Genomic DNA, 21,019 nt, shown 5'->3' with positions numbered 1-21,019 from the left:
GCACCTGTGTGGCTCAGTTGGTTAAGCGTCAGACTTTGGCTCAGATAACCATCTCAAGGTTTGCGAGATCGGGCCCCTCATTGGGCTCTGTGTTGACAGCTCAGAGCCTGGAGCCTGCTTCGGATTCTGTCTCCCTCGCTCTCTGCTCCTCCCCCACTCGGTCTTCTCTCTTTCTCAAAAACAAACAAACATTTTTTAACAGTTAAAAAAAACCCAAAACTAATTCCAGTGGTGTGCACGGGATTGTGTTTGGTGCCAGTGGTGAGAACAGCAGCACCCTAATCAGTCAGCCCTGGTTGCTGTCATTCTGATCACCTAGCCTCTCTTAGCTCTGCTTATTTTCCAAGTCTATTCCTCCAGATTCCTCATTAAAAAAATATTGAGGGGGCGCCTGGGTGGCGCAGTCGGTTAAGCGTCCGACTTCAGCCAGGTCACGATCTCGCGGTCTGTGGGTTCGAGCCCTGCGTCGGGCTCTGGGCTGATGGCTCAGAGCCTGGAGCCTGTTTCTGATTCTGTGTCTCCCTCTCTCTCTGCCCCTCCCCCCGTTCATGCTCTGTCTCTGTCCCAAAAATAAATAAACGTTGAAAAAAAAATTAAAAAAAAAAATATTGAGGTATGACTTATATAAAGGGCAAAAATCTTAAGTATGGAACTTGATATGTAAACACCTGTGAAGTCTCCACCTAGATCCAATTATAAAACATTTTTAGCATCCTAAAAGTCTTCCCTCTGAAACTTTTTAAAATTAGTCCCATTTCTGCCTGAATTAGCCAGTCAGTTTTTAGCTGAGCCAGAAAGCAACCAAGAACTCTGATTTCTGGTACTTCAATACTTATCAAACGTAAGTGAGCACTGGGCTGAGGAAAGAGCAAAAGAGCATTCCTCTTCATACCAACGTCCTCAGGTCTGTAAGATTCAAATTAAAACTTGTTATTATTAAACATAACACAACATTATCACTTTCCAAGTCCCTAAAAGTGACTCTAGGAGCATCATTACCAGGTACCAAAGCATTAGTACTTACAGTTAAACTGGACAGTATAAACACTACATTAATAATAGCAACTTCCACTACAAGAAGCTCATTTAAAAAATACAGTAGAGTCACCACAATCTCATTTGATGGTAACTACATCCTTCAGCTGCTCAGGCCTTATTCACTCACTCACAGACTCTCTCACAGTCCACTGGCAAATTCTTTGGGCTCCTACTTACAAAACATATCCTGAATACAACCAGTTCTCACCACCTCTAATGCTTGACTTCCCTGATCTGAAACTACCATCTTTCTTGCCTGGACTACTCCAAAACTGGATGTAAGAAGGTAACAGAGAAGGGGGTGCCTGGCTGGCTCAGTCAGTAGAGCATGCGACTCTTGATCCTGAAGTCGTGAGTTTGAGTCCCATGTTAGGTGTAAAAATTACTTAAAAATGGGGCGCCTGGGTGGCTCAGTTCGTTAAGCATCTGACTTCAGTTCAGGTCATGATCTCATGGTTCATGGATTTGAGCCCCCCATTGGGCTCACGGTCAGCGCAGAGACCACTTTGGATCCTCTGTCTCCCTCTCTCTCCGCACCTCCTTCACTCACGTTCTCTCTGTCAAAGATAAACTTACAAAATAAATAAATAAATAAATAAATAAATAAATAAATAAATAAATAAAATATTAAATTAAAAAAAAGAAGATAATAAATGCCTTCAACATTCTCGAGGAAAGTGAGTTAGAACCTGGCAATGTAGATCCAAATCGAAATGAAGTACAGGGAAAATGAAGGCCTTGTCAGACATGCAAGGACTCCAAGTTTTCTCTCTCAAGCACCCTTCTTGTGTGGGGGGTTGGTGAGTGTGGTGGGGGTGTGGGGGAGATATGAGGGGTGGCAGGAGGTGTATATGTGGGGGGAAGTACCTATAGATTTCAGCAAGCAAAAACACTAAATTTAAAAAAAAGATGTAAAACAAAATCAAATACAGGAATGCAAGGAAAACATATCCTAGGATGATAGCTAAAAACCACTTTGTCCAAATTCGATAAAGTTGAATTAAAAACTTAAGATGATCTCAGGGTTAGAGTGAAGATATTTTTCTTCTGTCAAAGAAAAATAAATAAAGGCAAGCATATACTTTAAGAATCCCACGATGAGAGCTAAAAGCATTCTGAACAAATTTGGTAATCCAATACCATGATAAAATAATTGTTACAGTAAAGAAAGCATTTTACTTTGGTCAAAAAAAAAAAAAAAAGCAATTACTCCAGGAAAAAATAAAAATCTGCAAAATCCATTACCTAATTCTTATTTTTTTAAGTTTATTTATTTTGAGAGAGATGGCACAAGTAGGGGAAGGGCAGAGAGGGAGGGAGGGAGAGAGAATCCCAAGCAGGCTTCACACTGCCAGCGCAGAGCCCTACTCAAGGCTCGATCTCAAGAAACCGTGAGATCATGATCTGAGCCGAAATCAAGAGTCAGGTGCTCAACCAACTGAGCCACCCAGGTGCCCCAAGGCATGACCCGATTCTGAAGCAAATAATACACAACATGATTTGGAAGAGTTGATGGCTAGCAGGTAAAATAACTCATTTGACCTTTAGCTTGGAATATTCTGCATATGTCAGCATAGATCTGAGGACATAAGATTGGATATGTAGGAGACAAAATCACCTGACTTACTAGTAAATGCTTTTGCATAATCCAGCACATAATGGCTAGTTATTGATTTGTTGTTTTTAGAAACATATAAAGGAAAAACCTAAGTCAAATATAGTTCCCCCAAATAATATACATCTATTAATACTGATTAGTAAACTAATTGTGTAACTTAGAGAAGTTAGGAGGTAAAAGGCAGTAATGAGTTGAAAGGAAAGTAAAGGGTTGGTCATTTCCACAATGGTAGCAAGCCAAGAGACATTGTTTAATACAGATGGATCAAGAAATAAAGATTACTAGTTATAAAGGAAACCAAAAGAATATAAAATGGGGAGGAGGAATGGACATTCCTTAATATTCATAATGAACAATCAACAGATACTACTTAAATGACAAATCGAGAAACAGGCACAGTAAACCTAGATCAAGTGGTAGAGATAGTAGCTACCTAAAGAATAAAAAGTGGCTGTTACCTCTGAGAAGCAGGATTGGTGTGAATGGCAGGGAGGCACACTTTTACTTTTTATTTTCTATCCATACGGATTGCTTGAAATTTTATTCAGGTACATGCACTAAAATTAAGATTGTTTTTAGTCCTAAAAAACATTGGGGCAAGTAGACTTAGAAGGGAATGACAGCTGGTAGTCTGTGTAGAGAGATCCCAGGAGTTTATAAAAAGCAGGTATGAAAACCCAAAAAAGATTTGAAGTTAAGAGCCATTTAAAGTAAAGGCGTAAATTACAGAGCACTACTAAACACAGCAAAGTCAACAAAAGAGATTTACAGTTAGGACTCGGTGATCCAGACAAAATAAATGCTTAGTATTTTCTATTTAAGACAGCAGAGATGAAACTATTCCCATCCAAATTTATATAACAAAATAAATCTGGCCTTTAAGGTATTTCAGATTCTGGAAAATTCAATTCTGCACAAAAAGGATTTGTTACATGGATTTATGGATAACATTTGATTGTCCAATACTTTAACATGTTTAAAAACAATGACATTAAAATAAGTGATCCTTAAAATCATGATGATAATTAATAGCATGACACCAAGGTTATAATTCTTTAATAAAACTTTTACATTTCTGGAACAACTTATTCAATTCATACAATATACATGATATAGCAAACAAAGTCTTCCTATAAAACATTTAAAGTACATTTCTTTTGACTGTTTCCTCTAGATATATACCTGTCACAAATTCTTTTGGTATTCTTCTGAATTGTTATACAAAGCTTTAAAAAATGAAATTTTCATATAAAAATAATTATTTATCTGGCTTTTTAACAATTGAGTTTTCAAATTAAATAAGAAGGTGTTCTGTTTATCAGTGTATATTTAACATAGAAATAGTTAAATACTTTAATATTTAGAAAAACATCAAGAAGTGTTTTCTACTGGCTGCTACATCTTTAAGTTGGTAATTCAAATTTTATTTATAATTTTAAAATTACATGTTCTGTGGGTATAAAAGTTTAAAAAAATACATTCCAATTTAATAAAAAGTCTTCTAAATTTACATTTTTCAAACACTGCTGTGACTGCTATAATGCCTATCTGGTAGATACACTTAGCCAAAATAAGTTATTTTTAAAAATCAATAACATGGACTATGCCGGCAAGATTTCTTTAGATACATATGAGGGCAATTATAAAGTCAATGTTATCAATGTACTACTACAAATAAATAATACATTTAAAGCACAATTACTCTGTTTTAAAAAAGCAGAACATAAAAATGCATAGAATAGGTAAAGATTTTTGAAGTGTAAATCACTAGTGCAGAAATCTGGGCACTTAATCCCTTAAGAAGTTAGAGAATTTCAATTTAAAAGATGACTTCTCACTAGGGATACTGTGACTTTCTGTGAATAAAAAAAAGAAAGTCTATTATTTCTATTCAGATGCCTCTAGTGTTTTGGTTCAAGTGTTTCTACAGAACTCCTCCTTTAACTTAAATATTCTTTCCCTGAAAAAGACATTTGAAGCTAATAATTTTGGCCTCATGACATATATACTTTAAAGATACATGTGATTCTGTAGCCCATGCCTCCTCTCATTCTAACATCTATCCATATATGCACTTATAAATATACACATTTCAGGTTTATAAAAATATTTAGTTTTCATAAGCTTAAATAATTACTGAACGCTAATAAGAATACATTAATATTTGTATAATTTTACTTTTATTTATAAAAAGTTTTTTAGAGCAGCATTTGCATTGCAAATGAAATATGATCAAAGGATGCTGCAGTGTACATGGGCTCACACCGCAAACCAGACGGAGCAGCTACCACGTTCCTCTGAAAGAAACACCTGTTTCAGCTACAAAAGAGCAGTTCCTATAAAGTACAAAAACCATGAGGGGCCAATAACTTATCTGAACCTTGTAAGTGCATTTAAAAGTCATCTCCACAGAATTGGCCATATTTGTTAAAATATCCACAAGTCCAAGTTATCTTTGCCCCAAGAAAAATTTTCTATTGAGATAAGTAAAAATTGTATTATTGATAGCGTTTTTAATGGAATCACATGAACTTATTAGAAATTAATGGAATTTTTGAAAGTAAAAAAATAAAACCATTGTGAGAGGTATAAGAAAATGAGAAAGATTGATTTAAAATTTAAAACATTACAAAAAAGCAAATAAAACCTCTCAATCTCAAACACTCATATTAAGCTTGTTTTTGTTGAGTTCACGCTCCAGATTTCCAATCAAAGTATCAATACTTTCCTGTAGATCTTTGAGATTGACTTTTCGGTCCACTGTAGACTCAATTGTCTGCATTGTCAAATACGTCTGAAATGTGTACTCTTCGGACAAGGGTACTGGCTGTTCAATCATTATATCTGGTCCATACATTTTGCTACAATTTTCTCCGTTTTCTCTGTCTTCTGAAGGGACATCATCATAATCTACGTCATTTAAATTTTCTTTTGTATTTAAAAAGTAGTTTTCTCCACAGCTGCTCCAGTCGCCTGCATACCGATTGCTAACTGGACTGTCTAATCTGGTTTGTCTCGGTCTAAGTATTCTTGATGAATCAGTACCACTCAAATTTAACATGCAAGGTCGTTCTTTCTTCCTCCTCAAATAACTTAGAGAAGACTTCTGCTCTGGGAACAAATTATCTGTTGATTCTTTGACAGTTGAACGTTGCGCTAGAAACAAACAATAAATTTGCTTAGTCACAGCCATCCAACTGGCCTTTAAAAAACAGAGCTAAAGATAAGCCATTTAATAATCAACTACAAACATGCATTAAAAACAAAACATGCACACTATTTTAAAAAAAGCATTCCATAATTACTTTTTTCTAACCAGACATAATCAAGATTAGGGGCAGAAGCTAGTAGAGTGGTCAATGGTGCTAATTCATGCCATATCATAACATCCCCAAACAAATAAAATTTCCAATGCTGATTAACTTTCTGTGCAAGTTAATTATTATCTAGCTGTAATTCAAACAGTAGCTAAGCTGGTAGCTTCTTGTATATTAAAAGCTAGAGCAAAAAGCAGGCAAGGCATGTTGGTGTAAAAAAACAAAACAAAAAGTTCCTCCTTCTGCAAACATCTAAATGAGGCAAAGACATCTAAAGTGCTCACTCTAACCTTTGTGCTTTTTTGCAATTCTATTAGCAGCTGTGTCATAATTTATTTTACTAAGCAGCCCAAATTTCACTTTGATAAAATGCACAAATACTAAATTTGACCACTGGTTACCTGAGTTTGATTATACAGCATTAGCTACTAATAGTCTTCATTTATTGCCTGAAAATAGTACAGATATTTTATTTTCCCATTCTAGTTAGATATCTAACAATCTCAAATAACATTCCTCATATTAATTTCTTCTAAGAGTATGCATTGTGCTGGCCATATAGATTACCACAGATATACACATACCTTCATGACAAACCAAGGCTTCACTGCTTACCCTTTAGTGCATATTGAACAAAACATTTGCCTACGGTTCTTCTGTATATAAGATGGACTTGAATGTTGAGGCATAGCTTTTGAAAACTACCCGTAATACTTTCCTCTTTTTGCTTATTCTCCACTAATAAATGCCTCTTCATGTACACTTTCTTTCACTGAGATACTTATTTTCAGTATGAATATATTATCAGTAATAACACACCCACTTTACACTCTCCAACATATAACGAATGCTTGTTCCTTACTGTACAAAACAAGGTAATTGCAAAGTAATACAAACTTGTATATAGTGCTAGTTTTGCAGACTTACAGTGATCTTAACAGCATTTTTCAGGGGCACCTGGGTGGTTCAGCCGGTTGAGCCTCTGACTTCAGCTCAGGTCATGATCTCACAGTTCATGAGTTTGAGCCACATCAGGCTCTGTGCTGATAGCTTCAAGCCTGAAGCCAGCTTCTGATTCTGTATCTCCCTCACTCTCTGCCCCTCCCCTGCTCACACTGTGTCTCTATCTCTCAAAAATAAACTTAAAATACATTTTTCAGAGATTACATAATTTTTTAGATTTTATTAAAATACTTGATAACTATCTATAGGTATGTCTCTAACATTTCCATTTGTCTATATTTTTATGATGGCTATTATATATAATTATGAATAGCTAAAATCTCTTGAGCTAAAATTTTCTGGAAAACAAAGGCCTGATATTTATTTTTTTAATGTTTTATTTTTGAGAGAGAGTGCATGCGAGTGTGCCCATGAGTGGGGGAGGAGCAGAGAGGGAAAGAGAGAGAGATCCCAAGCAGGCTCTGTGCTGCCAGCACAGAGCCCAAAGCAGAGCTCAATCCCACGCCTGAGAGATCATGACCTGAGTCAACACTTAGCCAGCTGAGCCATCCAGGTGCCCCTGATATTTACCTTAAATTGATATTTAATAACAGTATTAATATAGAATGCCCCATGCCATTAACTGAAGCAACTGCAGAATAAATAGCTGATTTTTTCCACTGCTTAATTATTCATATTCCTTTTTCTCCTCTAGCTGCTAATCTCTACTAAGTCTCCTGGCTTTTCTCCCTCATTTTCTTGCTATTCCTGTTCTTAGTGCTTAAGTGGCATGCCTGTTGTTTTCATTACAGTACTTTGCTAACCTTGAAGTAATCTGGTTTGTGATCCAACCAAAGTAAAACTTTTTTTTTTCTTTTTGAAGTAAGCTCTATGACTTGGCAACGTGGGGCCTGAACTCATGACCCCGAGATCAAGAGTTGCATGCTCGATCGACTGAGCCAGCCAGGTGCCCCTAAGTAACGCATTTTTGACTCTGGATTGAGCCTGTCTTGTCGTGCTCCCATCTTCTGACATTCACCTTCAAAACCCAGATTTGTTTTGTTGCCAGTTACTTAAACCAAATCCCTATTCAAACATTATTGTTCTGTATTTTCTTGGAAAGGATTTAAGAAACCAATTATAGTAATATTTTATATCTTTTGGACTAAGAATTCAATTTCTGAAAAATCAACCTCACTGACTTTTTAAACTACTGATGGTGGAATGCTTTCCTATTAAAAATGCAGAGAAACTGGCTAATTTTGACCCCAAAAGTTCTGGTTTTTCTAGTACTATGACTGTCCGTCTTCAACAGAATAAAATTAAAAATGCAATCTATAAAGTTGCTGAAAATGTTTCAAAATGTAATGGTATGTACTAAGAATCTTAATTTTCTTATCTTGCTTTCTACTGGTGGATTTATATTTTCAACCATCACCTAATATTATTAGCCTTTTGTCTAGAGTATAATTGCCTTATTTAATAGAATATATTGAGTGCCTCGTTAGTGCCAAGCACTGTCTTAGGACTTGGGTGTATAAGGGTAAGCAAAATATAGTCCCTGACCTCATAAAGCTTAATCTAGTGAGAAAAGTGAAACAAAAAGGAATAGGAAAAAATTGATAGCTTTTTCCCAAAAAAACCTGCCCAAAATTTACTCATCATAGAAAATGTGATACAGCAAACAGCTAGTCTAGGAGTTACACTCTCTCTAAAGCTATTTCCCCTTCTATAAAGAGAAAGAGTGGCCTATCAGTATATTTCAATATTCTTCTTACAACAGCAAGACCATTTTTAAAAAGCAACAATTTATAAAAATCCAATACATATAAAAGATGAAACAAAAACTGTTTTGATCAAAAGGGAAGTGTGTTTCCATTTTGTTCCCTCACCTGTTGCCAATCTGGCTCCAAAGCTGCTTCCAAAGAACCTTAGGGCTTGGCAGAAGACAATCTGAAATACCACTGGCAGGATGATTTTTACCTCTCGGTGCCAATATGCTAGGATTTTAACTGATCACTTTGAAGATAAGATTTTTCAAATGGAAAGCTCAAAGCAAATTTCACTATTGCCCCAAATGAAAAAACAAAAATTAACACAAAAGTTAAAGTAAAAACGAAGGTGGATGGGAGAAATGTGGAACCAACTCTTTTTTTTTACCTCCAGAGTAGGGGAAATTCCAAAAACAAAAATATGTAAGATATGCATAGCAAGGAGTCAAACCTTCTATCTAACACATAGAGATGGGCATTTACCAAGTTAATGCGCTATGGCTCATTCTCTGTATCACTATCAACTTTCTCACGCACAGTCACTACACTACTTTTATTTGATGTCTGCCTTCTCTTGAATCCAAAAACAAATGATTTAGAGGGCAAAACTAACTGGTATTTACTCTCATCTTTCCGCCCTTTGTCTGAGGTACTATAACTAAAGTACAGGTTATAGAAAAGGAGGCAGATGTTTTTTTTAATTGAAGTATAGGTGACATGTAATGCTATATCACTTTCAGGTGAATCAACTCTATACATTACACAGTGCTCACCACAATAGGTGTAGTTATCATCTGTCACCAACATTATCACAAGATTGTTGACTATACTCCCCATACCATACTTTTCATCCCCGTGACCTTATTTATTTTATAACCAGAAGTGTGTATTTCTCCCATCCAAGTACTAACCAGGCCCTACCCTGCTTAGCTTCCAAGATCAGACGAGATCCGGCACGTTCAGGGTGGTACGGCCGTAGACTGGAAGTCTGTATTTCTTAGTCCCCTTTACCTATATCACTCCTTCCTCCATGCCATCTCCTCCCTGGCAACCCCCAGTTTGTTCTCTGTATTTATGAGTCTGTTTCCAGTTTTTTCGTTTGTTTGTTCATTTGTTTTGGTTTTTAGATTCCATATATATGTGAAATTATATGGTATTTGCCTTTGTCTGACTTCTTTCACTTAACATGATACCCTCTTGGTCCATTGATATTGTCGTGAATGGCAAGATCGCTTTTTTTTTTTTAAATAGCAGAGTAATAGTCCATAATTAGTATATACACCACATCTTCTTTATCCATTCATCTACTGATGGGCACTTTACACTGTTTCCATATCCTGGCTATTGTAAAGCTGCAATAAACTTTTCAAATTAGTATTTTCATTCTCTTTGGGTAAATACCCCATAGTGGAATTACTGTATTGTATGGTATTTCTATTTTTAATTTTTTGAGGATCCTCCATACTGTTTTCCATAGCAGCTACACCAATTTACATTCCCACCAACACTGCACAAGGGTTCCCTTTTTTCCACATCCTCACCAACACTTGTTATTTCTTGTCTTTTTGATGCTAGCCATTCTGACAGGTGTGAGATGATATCTAATTGTGGTTTTGATTTGCATGTCCCTAATGACAAGTGATGTTCAGCATCTTTTCATGTGTCTGTTGGCCATCCATTTGTCTTCTTTGGAAAAATGTGTATTCAGGTTCTTAGAGGAGTTATTTTTAAATAACATTAACCTCTGACACAGAAGTAATGATAAAGAAATCAGGTACTGATAGTAAACTGTGTTTATCTCTCCAGGTAAGCAAGTTTTATTTTGTGATTAGAACAAAGATGGCTCCTTTCCCAATTCCTGATGTTTATTACAATTAAAGCAGTTGTAGGAAAAACTATAGAAAACACATTTAAAACTTTAGCCTCAGAGATCCCTTATGTTGGGCACCAAATGCAGAAATCAAACCAATTAGCCAAAGAATCTTGATTCAGGATTTTTAAATAATTAATTATATATACCAATTCAGTTAAAAGACACATTAGAAATGACTTTTAAGCTTGTGTGTGAAAGAAAGCAAAAATTTTAACTTTCCAAATTTAAAAGTTGAAGTTTTTTATCCACTTTTTAAAATTAGTTAGATGTATTTTAAGACTAAATCAAGCATTTTGTTGCACTTTGGTCCATCCTTACATGTATCATTAAAAGAGTAACGAAGAGCTAACTTTATGCAAAACACTTTGGTCACTATCTTTGATGCTTTATCTGCAGAATCTTCACAACAACCCTGAGGTAGGCGCTATTTATAGAGAAGCATACTGAAGGGAATTAAAGTACGTGCCTGGGCCACAATGGATCTGAATCCAAGCCTGACTCCAGGAGCCAACCACTTTTACCACTGTATGCTACATAGAGCTCCTAAGTACTTTCATGTTTGGTACTATGCAGGGTAGGGAAGGGAAGCAGGCATTACTATAGGATAAGAAAAATTTGGAACCTAAATACAGCATTAGAACATCTAATTAAACATGTATTCCTTTTAGCTCTGAAACTATATAAGAGATATAGTAGGAAAATAACTGTCAGCTTTTTGTTCTTGACTGGAACAAGGAATGGATAAGAAAGATGGAAAGATCAAAGATAACTGTCAAGTCAAGCCTGGGTAATTTGAAGAATGACCATGAATACAGTAAAAATGTCAGGAAGAAAAACTGATTGAAGGACTAAAGAAGTTAATATTTACAGAGTACCTATTCTGTGACAAGAACTGCACTGAGCAGCTTAACATACGTAACTCCTTATTTTTTTTTTTAAATTTTTTTTTTTAATGTTTATTTTTGAGACAGGGAGAGACAGCATGAACGGGGGAGGGTCAGAGAGAGAGAGAGAGAGACACAGAATCTGAAACAGGCTCCAGGCTCTGAGCTGTCAGCACAAAGCCTGATGCGGGGCTCGAACTCACGGACCGTGAGATCATGACCTGAGCCGAAGTCGGACGCTTAACCGACTGAGCCACCCAGGTGCCCCCGTAACTCCTTATTTAACCCTCCTATAAATTCCATAAACATTATTAAAGTCCATATAACAAAAGACGATACTGAGGCTCTAAGATGTTAAAGAACCTGCCCAAGACCAGACTGCTAATAAGTAACACAACCAGGATACAAATCCTGATCTGACCAAATCCAAAATGTGCACATTGATCTATAGGTCTATTATATTATCAGCAAAAGCAAAAAATTTAAACAGAAAAAGCAAAATCTAGGAAATATTTTCTGCAATCATATATGGGCATATTTAGTGATTAGCTAATTCAAACACTTTGTCCTTGAAAGAGAAAAGTATTTCCAGAGAATCATTTACCTGGCCAGAGTTGAAGTAAATAATGAAGAACTTCAATATGTTTTTTGAAATCCAAAGCACTTGCAAGTTCTTCTGAATCAGTAAAGACTCTGTTGTTATGGTTAGTGTCTTGCTTCTGACTTAATAACACTGGTCCGAAGCACACAGCCAGGTTCTGGCACGTCATCTTATTCACTTCATGATAAGAAGCCACCAATTTCAAATGATCCAGCAACATCTTTAGGGTTGCCTAAATTAAGTTAAATTACATTTCACTTAGTAAAGTCATACACAGGAGCAAATTTAAGGACACAATTTACAGCAGAAAATATAAACAGACATTCTGTTACTTTTCAAAAGATTGTTTCAAAGCTTGGACCCTTAGGTTCCAATGACATAATTTGATCGATTAGATGGTTAAAATGTATAGTCTTTATAAAGGCTCATGAATGCATTCCAAATTTCAACAGGCGTCCCTAGGAAAATATACATCAACGTTTTCTTCTCTTCCCTCCTCTAAAATGACAATAGCAAAGGCTGTGATGGAAAAGGGATTAGGTAAGAGTGTTTATCTTTAAGAACAGATAAATCCTCTAGTCATAATCAGGGGACTGCCAACCTTAAACTTAGGAAGCTAACAATTTCAAACGTGGCCAGGGTCTATCATGATACAGGATAGGAAAAAGGCCAATGTGCTTAACTAACAAATACTTTAAGTAGACAAACCATGGAAAAAAGAATAGAATAGCTAGAGATGAAAAAAAAAAAGTTTTTTTGTTGAAAAAAAATACTTTTTTAAAGTATTTTTATTTATTTAAGTAATCTCCACACCCAACATAGGGCTTGAACTCACGATCCTGAGGATCAAGGATCCAACTGAGCCAGCCAGGTGCCCCCAAAAAGAATATTTTTTAAAACTTGAAGAAACTAGTAAGGGGTGGAAGGTTATTTAGGTCTAAGCAATTATGGAAAGAAATATGATGTTTTTGAAGTACTGGCATGTGATCAATCATTTAACAAATAAAATGAGTGTATAATTTCTTCTTCATAATTGTATTAAAGAAATGAATGCCAAGTAAAACTGTAATTTTAAAAATTATTAAAAAAGAAAAAATCAAAATGACTTAATTTTAGAGCCAAAAGTAAAAAATGGATTCAGTGATCAGAAGGTCATTAGTAACCTTGGCAAAAATAAGTCCAGAAAGATAGGGTAGGGAGCCAGATTACAATGTGTTGAGTAGTCAAGGGTGGTGAAGAAATAAGGACAGCCGAAATAAATATTCTTCTAATGTTCGGCTGAGGAAGAAAGGAATAAAGAAAGAAGAAAAGTTAGAGGAGACTGTAATTAATATTTTGAAATCAAAACAAATCAAATATATGAATCATAAAAGCAATGTCAATAATAAATATCCATTCTTCATCTCCACTCACTATACATTTGCTAACACAAGTGGGATTCTACATATGTTGACATCTTAAGGCTACTTTCAGCATACCATGCTGTGACACACACACACACACACACACACACACACACACACACACACCTGGCTAAATATCTTAGATTTAATCTCAATAGCAAACCAAGAAATACAATTTAAAGTAAAATATTTTTTTGTCTACTAAATAAAGATGAGCCAAAAAGTGCAATTGTTGTGTCCCTTTTGAAAAGTAATATGAAAACATATTAAGAGCCTTTGAGGGGCACCTGGGTGGCTCAGTCGGTTGAGCGTCCGACTTCGGCTCAGGTCATGATCTCGCGATCCGTGAGTTTGAGCCCCGTGTCGGGCTCTGTGCTGACAGCTCGGAGCCCGGGGCCTGTTTCAGATTCTGTGTCTCCCTCTCTCTCTGACCCTCCCCCGTTCACACTCTGTCTCTCTCTGTCTCAAAAATAAATAAATATTAAAAAAAAATTAAAAAAAAAAAGAGCCTTTGAATGTTCACATCATTTAAATCAACAATTCCATTATTTCTACTCCAAATAAGTAATTCTAACTGAAAAGAAATCTCTGCATAAAAATATATACAAATAGACTCAAAACCTAAATATTATACAAAAGAGAATAGTGATTAATTATGTCAAATCCACTCAATGGAATATTATGAAGCCTTTTTAGAAAGGATGATAATAGCAAGAGCTTTAGGACCAGAAAGACCTATAAATTCAGGTGACAGACTACAGCACTCATAAAAGCTATATAACTGGAGCAGGCGATTTAAATTTCCACTCATTTCCTCACGTGTAAGTCAAATGATACCTGGCAATCAAACTTTACCTGGCAACGAAGAAGGAATATGTCTACCCCTTCATTCCACCCTTCTAATTCTGCTTATTTCTTTGTAGTTGTTCCCTTCTTCTCACCCACAGGAGTATACTTACTAATCTAACTGGACCGAGCACAGGGAAGGGGACAGTAAAGGTGAATGAAGTTTTGGGGCTTAATATTTTCACACATTCACTCTTGCCCTTTCTACCCTCACATAATAAGAAATATAGGCAAAGTTGACCTCATCTGGACAAGCTCAGCCATCTCTCTCTTATTTTCTCTTTTGTTCTAAGGAACAACAGTTAAAGTTAGGTTGAGACTGGTTCTGCAGACCCAGCTACCCTCTTATCTCCTCTGGTCCTGAGGATACTGGTCCCAAGATTTAGATCGTGAGGAGGTAAATGGGAAGATGCAAGAAGGAAAGCGATGGTGGTGGTGAGGGTTACTTAAGTCTTAAGGCTAAGCCATGTACACTGAAACAGTTACCGTATTTTTCAAATACTAAAAGGAAATACATTAACTACATATAGTTAATTAACTAACACGTTAATTATTGTTGCCTTTGGTTATTGATAATTGCAATTTTCCATTTTCTTTACTATATCTTCTCAATTTTTCTATAATAAGCATATATTATTTTAATAAGGTAGCCATACTCTTTAAAAACATATAGGAAGTACCTGTGCCTAGACTAAAATTATATACAGAAAAGATAAAATTGTCATCTATATTTATGCTGTTTAAGGAGCCTTTAGTAAAGGCAGAGCTTAAACTCCTAAGTGCCACAAATGTGAAACAGCTGAAAAACTATTTGTAGCTCTGGAGCTAAGTATATATTCATTAGCTGGCTTTCAGGGAAAAAGGTATACCACTGATGCTCACCCTCTCAACATCAGGCAGACAATCAAGCAGGTCAACAGTATACTTAGAGTCACTTGGGTCATTCTCACATCCACTTGATGACATTTTCAAAGGATTTTTTGCCATTGCATCTATTACAGCCTCATAAAGCTGCTTTGTTATCAGAGGAGAAGGAAGTTCTCTTAGATAGTCCTTAAGAACACCTTTAGAAAACAAAGACAGATAGCAATTGGTCTTCAAAATAAAATAAACTGTGGTGAATTATTTTTAACTGAAGTATTGTTAACCTTTAATATTCTGAAAATAACAAAAGCAACAAAAAACTATTATGCTAGTGAACATTTTGTATTCTTATAAATTGCTTTGGTAATTGACTTCTTGTTTTGCAACCATGCTAAAAATGCACACACATAATTTCCAATTATCATACATATTATTAGGTTTGTTACTCATAAAGTAAGCAATTCGCAGTACATATACTTTATTGATTCTGGCCCTCTATAAATGCATGTGAAACAAAAGCTGAGAAAGCAAGGCATACTAATATAATTGTAAATTATTCCAATTACATGGATTTTTAATTTCTAGACTCTTATTTGGTAAAGAATACCAATTGTCCATGTACAACATGTTTCATAATAGTGTGTTGTATATTTGCAAGTTGTTTTGTTTATTTACTGATGAGAAACAGGATTCTCCCTTACATTATTTTGTAGATTTTGGGGTTGTATCCAAAGAAGGTTGGATCAAAATACCTGTTTGCATAAACTGAAATCACATCTTCCTGCTATGCCATCAGATTTTTTTTTTTAATTTTTTTTTTCAACGTTTATTTATTTTTCGGACGGAGAGAGACAGAGCATGAACGGGGAAGGGTCAGAGAGAGAGGGAGACACAGAATCGGAAACAGGCTCCAGGCTCTGAGCCATCGGCTCAGAGCCCGACGCGGGGCTCGAACTCATGGACCGCGAGATCGTGACCTGGCTGAAGTCGGACGCTTAACCGACTGCGCCACCCAGGCGCCCCGCCATCAGATTTTTTTAAAGTGGGGTTGGGAATTTTGATAAATTTGGAGTAACTTATTTTGGGAAAGAATAAATTTTAAATGTTTTCTATTTTCTTCTTCTAAATGAGGCATAACTGACATACAAGAGTAAATCTTAAAAGTTCTCATCACAGAAAAAAAAAATTCTAACTATTCATGGTAATGGATTTGTAACTATGTATGGTTAAGTAGACTTTTTGTGTTGATCATTTCATAATACATACAAATACTGAATCACTATGTTGTACACCTGAAACTAATATAATGTTATACATTAATTATACCTCAATAGGAAAAGAAGTGGTCAAAAGGCCTTGCAAATAAATGAGTTATATATATTTCCCCTTTAATACTCTTATGTGTCTTAAACATATTTATGAGTGGTTGGATAATCTCAAATGCTACAGCGTTGTATGAGGGGGAAAATCATTCTTAATATCAAATAATAAAACCAAAAGCCAAGAACACAAATCATCACACTTGTCACTATAACAAGAGCGAGGGAAGTCAATTCCAAACACACCACAGCGGTCATGAACTAAGAGAGATCACCTACGGTAGAGGAAACAGGAAAGTGTGATTTATGGTTGTTACATATAAGCAAGGTAGGTAAGGCAGTAGCTAAAATCTACAATGTGATCACAAGGGAGAACAGGAGATTTTCGGACACCAAAAACCTAAAACTAAACAATATCGATTCAGAACATGCTCTCAGCTAAACTGAGAACTTAGACTGCTTTTTGTGGTTATCCCAAATGATTTTATGAATTTCGTAATTTTTATATGCCTGACTGGTATCCATGAAATAACAAAAGTACAATTCTCATCCAAAGAAACACAAGTATTGTACTTACTGAAAGGCTGTAGCAAATTGATTATTTTCAAAAATAAAAGTATATACTCTTTCATTAATTAGATGGCGGTTTAGTAAAATTTTTACAGACTTGTAATGATTTATGGTTTTCCATGATGTTTTCTTAGGCCACATTCCACCAAATTACAGATTTCCAGAAATTGTAGTACTGCTTTATATGTTTTAGTGTAATAATGCTTTAGTGTAATAGCATCTTCATTTTAAAACCAGAATCAGGCTGAATATGGTTTTCACATTTATGTGAAGCTAAAATTTATGCTTTAGTTTTAAGACACTGATATCCTAGTGTCCCATTACCTTTAATCAAAAGTAATTACATTCTTGTTGAAAAGTAAATTATGCATCAAATAAGGAAACTTCAGGTTGTAGTAAAAGGGAAAAACAGTACAGAAAAAAAACCCTATCTTTTTGATAAGACTTTATGGAACAGAATTTGTATTTAATAAGAATGACTAAAGACACTTTTTTGGTGATGAAAGCAAAAGAAGCAAGTGGAAGTGTTAGATCTCTTGGTTTTTTCATCTACAGTATTTATATTGCAATCTCAACTAGGTATAGTGCATTAATATAAAATACTTTTGAAATATATCATCTTTTTTTTTTTAATGGAACCTATTCAAAAATCACATACTGCTAGATAGGATATTGAAATGATTGGTGTGCATTATTTTTTAAAATCTTCATTTTTGGTCAGCATAAATTTCCTTTAATTTTCATTTCCAGTAGGACTTCATTTTGAGGTTTAAGGTCTGTGAAGCCAGTATAAAGTTTTACAAAGTAGTAATTCTGGATTCCAAGTCATTTAAGATGAAAAATGAAATGTGAGAGGTGCCTGGGTGGTTCAGTTGGTTAAACGCCTGACTTTGTTTGGCTCAGGTCATGATCTCACAGTTGGTGAGTTCAAGCCCTGTGTCAGACTCTGCGTTGTGTCAGGCTGATAGCACAGAGCCTGCTTGGGATTCTCTCTCTGTCCCTTCCCTGCTCTCTCTCTCTCAAAAATAAACATTAAAAAAAAAAAAAAAAAGAAAAATGAAATGTGAAATTACTTAAGAAAACTAATTTTATTCTGTAACATCTAAGTCCTCATCATCCTCTTCATCATCATCTTTTGCTTGTTGATCCTTTATTAGTTATCTGTCCTATTGCAGATACACACTTAACTGACAGTGATCTTTGAAGAGATGACTTTGGATCTGCTCTGACAATATCTAAACAGGATGAAAAATCTGGTTGATATGGACAATTTCGAAAAACCTCTAAATCTTCATCAATGTTTTGTATAAATTGGTAGATAGCAGTGCAGACCTTTAAAACTTTGCCATGAAGTAACATTTCAATAGTGATAAATTCTAAAAATATAGTCTTTATGTCCTTTATTTTCTGCTTTTCAAAATTGTCAATAGTTTCCTCCAGATGACGAGTTGTTCAGGTAGCATCCATTGTGGCTCTCTGCAATTAAGTTTCTGCCTTACAAAACATTTTTTTAAAGATCAAAAGTCAGATGCTCAGTCAGTTGAGCATCCAACTTCGGCTCGGGTCATGATCTCACAATTTGTGAGTTCAAGCCCCATATCGGGCTCGCTGCTATGAGAGCAGAGCCCACTTCCGATCATCTGTCCCCCTCATTCTGCCCCTCCCCCACTTGCACTCTCTCAAAAATAAACAAACATTAAAAAGCAAACAAACAAAACAAACAAAAAAGATCAAAAGTCAAAGGATACAATAATATGTATTCCTTCTGAGTTAACTGATTGGCTTCCCAATTCATTGCTATTAATGTTGCTCTGAGATCCTCTCATTTCATTTTCACAATGGTTCCATAAGCTTTCAAAGGTTCAACTACTCTGGCTTCAAGTCTTTCAACCTCTGCTTGTTGATAATACTGAAGTTTGGCAAACTAATCAGAAACGTTTTTTAGGCCCTGCTTTCTTCCTTTCTTTGTCTCTCTCCTTCCTTCCTTCCTTCCTTCCTTCCCTCCTACCCTCCTTACCTCCCTCCCTCCCTCCCTCCCTCCTTTATTTTTTTCAGGCCCTGCTCTAAACCTGGGGTCTCTGTAGAGGCATACACATTGATTTCATTCACCAGTAGGTCTGCTTTGTCTCACAGTCTGGCATTTTTCCGCACATAAGCAGCAAAGATTTGGCACAGCTCTCCGAAATGCTTCTCCGCATTTGTGACAGCATCTTGCAGTTGTCTGGTTTGAGTATCCTCGTTTTCCAACCTATGCCTCAACACCCTGCCTTGTGCATGGCCGGGGACCCCGGGCTGGCATCCAATGACCTGGGCTCTGACATGACTGAGCGTGAACTACAGTGCAAGATGCCACCTCCTGGAGCCCCCACCACCTTCTGATAATCTTTTCAATTTTGATAGTAATATGATTCATTAGTTTCTTATGGATCCTTCCATGTTTGTTTATGTAAATATAAATAATGTATTACTATTATTATCATTTGTTACATAATAGATAGTGCATATCATGTCCTGTTCTGTTTCTTGGTGTTTCATTTAACATCATATCCTTGAGATCTTTTCAGTATACAGAAAGCTTCCTCAATCAGTTTAAAGCCACAACACAGTATTTCAAAGCAGCTTGCACTGGGGCCAGAAAAACAGAAAAACAGCTGTTCTAACCAACACAGAGCAATGGGGACCAGATCTAACTTCCTGCCTGTAACAACTGGGAACACCAGATAAAATATCTGAAAAAAAAAATTAAAAAACTGTGTCCAACATATTAGACATCAGTCAAAGAAGGATAGTGATCCCTAAGGGATGGGAATCTAATGAGGTGTGCTCATAACTGCCTTATTGCCCGAAAACCTTTCCAAGTCACTGTGAGGGGGTGCAAACACAGGTAGCTAGTAGGTCCAGCTAAGTTGAGGAGAGGAAGCTAGAAGACTAAGGAAGTCAAAGCAGCTAGAGCTTGCAGGACAGAGTATTAGAGAGTAGATAGCTGCTCAAAAAAACAAAAACAAAAACAAAAACAAAAAACAAACAAACAAAAAAACACCTCTGGAGATTTCCAAGAATCCCCCTGAGTCTCTGAGTACTGATCAGCATGTGCAGGTGAGGAAAGTAACCAAGGCTGGAAAAGGAACCACCCAAAAAGATTAAAGGGAACAATTTCAGGAGCTTATACTAGCAGGGAATAAATAGCTCCTGTTCTGAGCAACCAAAGTGAAAAACTTCGTAACTTACGATATTTGGGTATAGTACTGTTACAGCTTGAATTGTGTCTTCCACAAACATATATTTGAGTCTTATCCCTCAGCACTTCAGAATGTGGCCGTGTTTGGAACAGGATCTTTACAGAGATAATCAAGTTAAAATGAAGTCAGTAGGGTAGGCCCTAATACATTCTGACTGGTGTTCTTATAAAAGGGGAATTTAGACACAGAGACAGACATACAAAAAGGCAAGAGGATTTGAAGAAGCAGGGGAGAACTGTGTGAAGCCAGAGAACTGGAGTGATGCATCTATAAATGAAGGAATGCTAAAGATCGCCAGCAAAAAAACAAAGGCTACGATGAAGCAAGGAAGAATTTCCCTACAGGTTTCAGAGGGAGCAAGATCCTGCTGACAACTTGATTTTGGACTTCCAGCCTCCAGAACCATGAGGCAATACATTTCTGTTGTTTTAATCACCTAGTTTGTGGCACTTAGCAGCCATAGGAAACTAATATGAATGCAAAGAAGGGTTTTGCTTCAGTAGTGAATCAAAGAAATATAAAAAGAGAAGACTTATTTAAAAGCTGCTCTCTTGGGGCGCCTGGGTGGCACAGTCGGTTAAGCGTCCGACTTCAGCCAGGTCATGATCTCGCGGTCCGTGAGTTTGAGCCCCGCGTCACGCTCTGGGCTGATGGCTCAGAGCCTGGAGCCTGTTTCCGATTCTGTGTCTCCCTCTCTCTCTGACCCTCCCCTGTTCATGCTCTGTCTCTCTCT

General features: G+C 36.2%; 1 protein-coding gene across 3 annotated transcripts in view; it reads right to left on the bottom strand.

Annotated features, from left to right (window-relative positions):
- Positions 1-3,677: 3,677 nt before the first annotated feature.
- The window catches only part of SYDE2 (synapse defective Rho GTPase homolog 2), a 51,778-nt gene continuing 34,436 nt past the window's right edge, over positions 3,678-21,019 (bottom strand). For 2 of the 3 annotated variants that reach the window (XM_047872907.1, XM_047872908.1), the window contains 3 exons: positions 15,177-15,358; positions 12,049-12,277; positions 3,678-5,812 (listed from right to left, as the gene is read on the bottom strand). In XM_047872907.1, the coding sequence (XP_047728863.1) occupies positions 5,313-5,812; positions 12,049-12,277; positions 15,177-15,358 (911 nt within the window). In that variant the 3' untranslated portion in view covers positions 3,678-5,312. Of the gene's footprint in view, positions 5,813-6,374; positions 6,423-12,048; positions 12,278-15,176; positions 15,359-21,019 lie in introns of all 3 variants that reach the window. The other variant, XM_047872909.1, reaches the window with a different exon arrangement.

This window comes from Prionailurus viverrinus, chromosome C1 (genome assembly GCF_022837055.1).
Source record: "Prionailurus viverrinus isolate Anna chromosome C1, UM_Priviv_1.0, whole genome shotgun sequence".
Lineage (NCBI taxonomy): Eukaryota > Metazoa > Chordata > Mammalia > Carnivora > Felidae > Prionailurus > Prionailurus viverrinus.
This window is presented reverse-complemented; position numbering and strand designations above follow the sequence as displayed.